Consider the following 7,212-nt stretch of genomic DNA (forward strand, 5'->3'; position numbering starts at 1 on the left):
CTTCGCCAACAGAAGCCCTCCCCCAAAACGAAGTGCAGTGAATCCAGGCGGCCGAGAGGCCATGCCAAAGTGCCCCTCGCCCAAGCGGGCTGTTGGGTAGGGAGGAAGGCAGGCCCCCTTCTATCTCTGGATGAAAAAAATCTGCAGCAAAACCTGCACCAGAGGGAATAAAAGAAAAAAAGAAAAAGAAAAGTGCAGGTTGGAGTGAAGAGCAGGCCGTACAGGGGGAGGCCGCTGCTGGGCTGGGCCTGGACCAGTGCGGGGAGCTGCCAGGCAACCCGGGCAGCATTTCCGAAGGCAGGACTGGGTTTGCCGGCCTTTGAGTTCCCTTGAACGCAATCGGAAACCAGGCGTGTCCCGCCAGACCCTTCAGACCCGTGCCAAATCCGAATCTGGGCCGTGCTTCCCCTTCGCCCCTGCATTCGTTGTGCGGTGATCGCAAGGCCACGCCGGCTCCCGGCCCGGCGTGCGCAGGGGCGCTGGGGCGCTGTGTGCTCGGACCCACGCCCTTCCCGAGCCCGCAAACAGGAGGGCCGCCAGCGCTCGTGAGCACAGTGTACACTTTATTTCAGACTACAGGTTTCTGAACATAATAAAATCTTTGGCTTGTAGCGGCGGTTCAGTCTCGCAGTCTGTGGGGTCGTATTTCTCAACAAGTCTTCGGAAAACGAAAGGGGGGCAGAATAGACAGACCGACAGAAGGGGCCCAGGAGGTGGGGGAGAGGAGGTGGGCAGACACGCAAGGAAACACACTCACGCACACAAAGAAAAGTCCCAGAGAAACCAGGGCCAGCGATGCGGGTCGGGAGGCACCGGAGAAAGCAATGACATTCAAATGAAAAAGGCAACGAAAACGAAACTGGGCCGGGGCAGCGAGGCAGAGGGGGAGGGGATAAAATAATTATAATAATTATAATAATTATAACAATAATAATAAAGGAGATTAATAAAAATGTCCAGCAAATAGAGATCGCTACACGTATGTGTTTTCCTTACCTGAAATTAAATATATACAAGGTCGTAAGCGGTTTGGCTAGATAGAGCTTTAAGGAGTTCGCAGTTTCGTCCCTTATACTGTGAACAGAGAATAGATCTTATTTTTCGATAGCACCTGTCCGAGTCTTTCTCCCTTTTCAAAAATGCTGCGTTTCAACGTCATTGTCCATTCTGAGGCTCTCTTTCTGTCTCTCTCGCTCTTTTCCCTTCGCTCCCTCCCTCCTTTGAGCAGATGCTTTCTCCCCCAGCGAGGGGCCGGGAGGCGACGGCGGCGGTGCCGGGAGGGGGCGCGGGCGCGGCGACCTGGCCGCGCGGCCCCGGCCGGTGGCGTCTACTCGCTCTCGTCTTTGTCCTGGACCGTGGTGGTGGAGTGGTTGTACAGTCCCTGGGCCATGAGGTGCAGCGCCAAGCCGTTCTTAATGCCTGTGGCTTTCTTGATCTTGGCGCGCTTGTTCTGGAACCAGATCTTGATCTGGGACTCGTTGAGGCTGAGCTCCTGGGCCAGGGTCTGCCGCCGCTGCTCCGTGATGTAGCGGTTTGCCTGGAACTCCGCCTTGAGTCTCTGCAGCTGCTCGGCGGTGAACGCCGTCCGCGGCCGCTTGTCCTCCTTCTCGTTCTTCTTCTTCTTCAGCTTCCTGGTGCGCGGACCTGCAGCGGCCGAGAGGGCCGGGGTGGGGGTGGGGGTGGGGACGGAGGGCAGAAGGGAGGGGGGAGAGGGCAAAGGAAGCGGTGAGAATTGCATTGCCGAGCTGGGCCGCGAGCCCCGCGCTTCCAGGGCCATCTGGGAGGCCCTGCTGAACCCCTGGCTCCCTCCCGCCGGCCAATCCCTCGATCAAAGTGCCCCTCGCCAGACCACTGGGGTCTCCGGGTTCCCTTTGGGAGGGCAAAGGGTGAAGGAAAGCTGGTTGAGGTTGTAGGTGCACCCCACACCCCAATTCTCACAGGACAGTCAGGGACAGACCGAAATCACAGCATTTTCCGGCCAAGAAGGAAGGAATCCAAGATGACCAGATATTTGGAGATCATCTGGCCCAGCCCAGAGTTGGAGATCAGAGGCCTGCTGTCCTTACAGCCCTGGAATAGATAGGACTAGGGCAGTGAGGGCAGGCCCTGGGGGAGTCGCCAGCCTACAGATTAATCCTCCTCTCCTCCACAAGAATCGTATCTACAGGAGAACCTACAATAAGACACCATCTGCTTGTAGCTATTGACCCCAGAAAACAACAGGATAGTGCGCGGGCTGGGAGAAGGCTGCTCAGCTCCAAAGTATTTGGTGTCTGCCTGCGAAAACCCCCCGCCCCCCCCCCCCCCCCCCCCCCCCCCCCCCTCCTTGCCTTCTTTCTCTTTGGCCTAAAGGAAGCTTTCTCTAGGGTCTCAGGGATACAAGGACCACTCCTTCTCTGAAGGAGAAGAAAGGCCCTCATCCATCCTCCTGGCCCTGGCCCCTGGGTTTTCAGCCTTGCCCCTTGGATCCTCTAACCGGCTGCGTGGGTCAGGGTCTCCCTTATCTGGGTCTTCCTTATCTCCCCTTTGAGCTGCTGCAGTTTCAGGATTAAAAACTCCTGAATAACAAAAACAAGCCAGATTGGCTTTCTCTGCCTACTGATGACATCTGCAAGGAGACTGCAGCCCCTTCCCCCATCCATGAGCAAAAAGAAGCAGAGGAAGGGAGACAGGGACAATCCAGTAAGTAAGTAAGTAAATAAATAAATAAATAAATAAATAAATAAATAAATAAATAAAGTGCTTTGACCGCCAGATAGGAATGGGAAGGGGCCACAGGAAACCTCCTTAGGAAGGTGAAGTTCCCTTCAAATACTAGTCTGGGAGGAGGGCCCACTGAGAAAGGAAGGAGGCAAAGCGGGAAAACCAGGAGAGGATTGAGCTGTTGGTGTGTGCCTCAAAAGCCTGCACCTCTGCCCACTCGCTTCCACACCCAAGTCTTCTGGCATTTACTTGCTGGGTCCTGCCTTGGATAAGGTAGCTTGCTGAACCCAGTTAAGTCCCTGTCAGGCCTGTTCACCTCTAAAACTGTCTGGAAAGAAGGATCTTTGCCGGCATATCCAAACCTAGCTACAGAGAGGCAAGCTGGATATCTTACTCCTGGGGCAGGCAAGAGCCTGGTGTAACCAGTTGTCCTGTGACAAAGAGTCCGGGCCTAGCATACTGCAGCGACTCAGATCTGGGTCGAGGCTCATCTCCTCCTCTCCCAACTGCCCAAGCAGGAGAAGGAGCTGGTCCCCTACCTACCCAGGCCCATAAGAAGGAAAGTGGCCAAGAACAAAGCCAAGGCCCTCTCCAGAGAAGAACCGGGGTTTAGATTCGTAATTAGCTGAGCAGGGAGAAATAGCCCAGGAAATGCGAACAGCCCCCAAAAGGCACTACTGCGCGTTGTGCATCCGGGACATGTTGAAGTGTTGTTGTATGCGTGTGCGGAGGCACGAACTCTTGTAATAAAATCGTAGTCTCCTGGCCAGCCCGAGCCGTGCAGCCTGACAGCTCAATCACTCTATCCATCAGGCGAGTCAATCAAAGCAGCTTTTCGGAGGTTCAGGGAGCCCGACGTGTCAATAACGGGGCTCGAGATGGCGGGAGCTGATAGTGCGCATCGATCCGCGCCCGGCCGGCAGCGGTGGGGCGGCGAGAGACCAGCCAGAGGAAAGCGGCGCGTGGCTACGTTGTTCCCGGCCCCCTGCCGGACCGGGCGCCTGGAGTGCTGATCTTGGGCCAAAGCTTCTGCTGCTCTCCCAGACGCTGCGGGCCTGGGCGTCGGGCAGGCCTTGGCCTCCTGTCCCGGAGCCCAGCTCAGGTCTCCTCCTCGGGTTCGCCAAGCGCGAGGGCACACGGAAATGTAGTGGAAGGAAAGCCGAGAAAAACAGGCCTACGGATGCCAGAAATCTGCTAACTGCTGGATGTGCTGGTGAAAAAAGGAAAGTGCTGGGAGGGGAGGATGTGGGAGCCGTTCTGCGGAGAAGCTACGGAGGAAACTGGCTCTCATACCCTTGGCCCCGCTTTCTGACCTGAGCCTGACCTGTTTTCTCTCCTCTCCCACTGTTTGTCAGTTCCAGACAACCAGAGGCTGCCAGCACCCACCTTTTTGGCAACTGCCTTTCCCTGGATTCTACCTACCCGGGTCAGACTCTTTTCGCTACCCGATCAGGGGAGAGGGACGGCTTTCAGAGGCTTTCCTCCCTGTCTTCCTGTGTGTCCCCATATTTATCAGTGTAAACGGTCTCTCCGCAGAAAATATCGAGATGGTGTTTGTGTTTGTAAGGACACCCTGTGAATATAATTTTTCTGAACAAGGCCTTCTCTGGTCTAATCTGGGCCCCGGACAATCTGGCTGGTGGGATTTCAGACACACATCATTAGGCCCACCTTCCTGCCATATCTAAACACCCTGGAAAGAAAATAATTGACTGTGTACTTTTCCTAAGAATAATAAAGATAAAAGACAAAGAAGGCCCCAGGGATTCAGAGTTCAAAACCAAAGAATCGAGACTCGAGCCTCCTGTGCCACGAGCTGTAGCTTCTCGGGTGGTGGCCGCAGAGGCCAGGCTCGCATAGCTGGGTGAACATTCGGTTGTGGCTGGAACTGGGGTGAGGAAGCAGGCATGAGAGACTGGAGTACCCGAGGCCGGGTTTGCTCTCCCTAGCGCCGCAGCTTGTCGTTCTGGGGCGGTCCGCGGGGCCAGAAAGCATGGCGCAGCCCGGAGTTGGGTACTCACCGGAGGATGGACGATCCGAATAACGCGTGCAGTAGACCCAGGCGGGCCATACGAGAGGCTGCTGCGAGTCAGTTTTGACCACGGGCCCGCCGTTGGCTGAGCCCATAAGTAGGATGGCGGGGTTGCCGTGCTCCGGGTATTTGGTGCCCTGCGCTCCTGGGCTCCCTGCGCCGCCTCCACTGCCGCCGCCACCGCCGCTGTCCGAGGGCTTGGCTGCTGCGGCCGCCGCCGCCGCCGCTGCCACTGCCGCCGCGGCCGCTGCCGCCGCCGCCGCCGCAGCCGGGTTCCCAGCTTTAGACGCGCCCGCGCCGGCGGCGACTGGCTGGGAGCCGTCGGGTGGGCCACAGTTCGCGTCCGGGGCGCACAGGAGCGAGGCAGCGCCTGGCGCCCGGGTGCCCAACGGGTGGACAGGGTCTCTACCTGCGCCAGTCTGGCCTCTGTCACGCTCGACCCGGCCTCCTCCTCCTGCGCCTCCTCTGGCCGCCGCAGCCACCAGAAGCTGCGGTGGCGGCTGCTCCTTTTTGCAGCCGAAGTCCGGCCTCAGGATGTTGTCGATGAAAAAGTTGGTGGTGCGGTGCAGCTGGGCCGCTGGCTGCGGCTGGTGAGCAGGCGCCGCGAGATGCTGAGGCGGCGGGGGCGGGGGGTGTGGGGGGAGGTGCGGGTGGTGGGCCAGGGGCGGCAGGCAAGGCGCCGCGGGCGGCGAGGGGGGCGCTGGCTGCGGGGACACGGGCACGCTGTCTCCATCGCTGCCGCTGCTGCCGCTGGCGCCCGGACTGAGGCTCAGGCTGAGGCCGCCCGGGGTCGCCGCCGCCGCCGCCGCGCCGAGGCCCGAGTCGCGCTGACTTTTAGGTTCCGGCTGCTGTTCTTCCATGCTCGGCCGCCCCGCCGCCCCGGCCGCCGCGCCGGCCCCCGCCCCCACCGCCTCGCTCCCCACCCCACTTTGCCAGCGGCCCGTGGGGGTGCGCAGAGGAAGGAGGCAGGCGAAGCCCCAGCGAAGGCACGGGCGGGTGCAGGAAAAAATCTCAGGCGTCTGGCCTGGATCGCTCGCTCTTATCTAGCAGATAGATCTCGCTGTCTCTCCCTCTCTAATTTGTAGACATCCAGATATGGAGACACTTGGCTATTTCTTTTTTCTTTCTGCAACCAGATTCAATGATTTGATTTAAATGGGGAGTAAGCCACGGCCAAAAAAATGAAGGAAAAAAAGAAAAAGAAAAGGAAAAAGAAAGCAAGAAAAAAAGAAAAAAGCTCCAATAATTTTTTTTCTTAAAGGGAAAAAAAATAGTATTTAAAGTCTAGCCATCTTCCTAGGCAGTAGTGAGGGATTTGACTTCCCCGAGTGTCACGCTCAGCTGTGCCCAGAGCGTGAGGCTGGCAGCGCCTTTAATCGCCTTTGCTTTTTTTGCAGGGAGAGCGCGTCTCCGCCAGCGCCGGGCTGGGTTTTTTTTTTTTTTTTTTTTTCAAATCTCTGACAGCTCGGATCTTTGCACAAACTCTCTCGCTTAAAAAAAAAAAAAAAAAACCCCCCAGGCACACTTTTTGCCTTCAAACCGGAAGCACGTGAGTCAGGGCCGCACGTGTGCGGAGCCAATGGCGAGCCGGGACTCGCGCTGACACTCGGGCCTCGGCCCAATGGGCGCGCGCGGGACTTTGCGGATAAATAATCCGGGGGCGTCAGCCGCGGGCGGAGAGGGGGCGCCGCGGCGCTGGCCCTGTGCGTCGGATCCTCCCTCCCCCACCTTCGCCCCTCCCTCTCCTTCAAGCCGGGACCGAGGAGGGGGCAGAAGAAACCCGGGAGGGGTGGATTTTGGGATGTAGGCAAATGGAGAAGCAACTCCATAAACAACTTGTTGGAGAAACGCAGGATTATGGGTCTGTGCGCGCCGGGAGCAGGGGCACCCCCACGCCTAAGAACCTCAGCTTTTTATTTTCTCCTCTCTGGTTGCTGTTATGAAGGATGAGTGGTTGTTGTCACTGCCGGTTTGTGTGTTTGTGCGTCGGTGTGGGTTTGGGTGTGTGTAGTTGAGGGAGGGGGAGTGAGACAAGGAGGTCGGTGATGTGAAATAGACATAGAGTTGGTTTCTTTCAGAGGCGCAATTTATTTTTCACAAATAGCAAAATCTGAAAGGCCCGCTGCGCCTAGCTAGCGTCGCACGTTTTATGTTTGTAGGTCTCCTGCCGGCCCGCTGCATTGCTTTCCCTTTGTGGGGAATCCGCACCCATGCCCTCCCCGGTCCAGACTTTCGACAACACCCTGGAGCTGTCCTGGCGCCATAGAGCCAAGCCCAGAGGGCTCGGAATAGCCCCAGCGCCAGCCGCCTGGACCTTCCCTGGCAGTGGGAGTCCGGGCAACGCAGAGTAATCTCAGGCGAGTCAGAACGCGGATGCGCGCTAGGCCCTAGCTTTTAGAGTTCAGGGTAACCTCTGTGTTAGATTTCCCTGCAAAGTAAAATCAAATAAATAAAAGCGCTGCACCCCAAGTGTTTGC

The 7,212-nt window shown here is 57.7% G+C and overlaps 1 protein-coding gene across 1 annotated transcript; it reads right to left on the minus strand.

Moving 5' to 3' along the window:
- Positions 1-543: 543 nt before the first annotated feature.
- On the minus strand, positions 544-6,084 carry EN1 (engrailed homeobox 1). Its single transcript, XM_023185203.3, has 2 exons — positions 4,725-6,084; positions 544-1,644 (listed from the first exon to the last, which is right to left on the minus strand). The coding sequence occupies exons 1-2, from the start codon at positions 5,593-5,595 to the stop codon at positions 1,328-1,330; spliced, it is 1,188 nt and encodes a 395-aa protein (XP_023040971.2). The 5' UTR covers positions 5,596-6,084; the 3' UTR covers positions 544-1,327.
- Between the last annotated feature and the right edge of the window lie 1,128 nt (positions 6,085-7,212).

The sequence above is a fragment of the Piliocolobus tephrosceles genome, chromosome 11 (assembly GCF_002776525.5).
Source record: "Piliocolobus tephrosceles isolate RC106 chromosome 11, ASM277652v3, whole genome shotgun sequence".
Taxonomy (NCBI): Eukaryota; Metazoa; Chordata; class Mammalia; order Primates; family Cercopithecidae; genus Piliocolobus; species Piliocolobus tephrosceles.

Excerpts from the sequence above, each read along its gene's own strand:
- EN1 (XM_023185203.3), bottom strand. The coding sequence starts at position 5,595 with ATGGAAGAACAGCAGCCGGAACCTAAAAGTCAGCGCGACTCGGGCCTC. Across the intron at positions 1,645-4,724 it reads TTCGGATCGTCCATCCTCCG|GTCCGCGCACCAGGAAGCTG; the intron begins GTGAGTACCCAA and ends CGGCCGCTGCAG.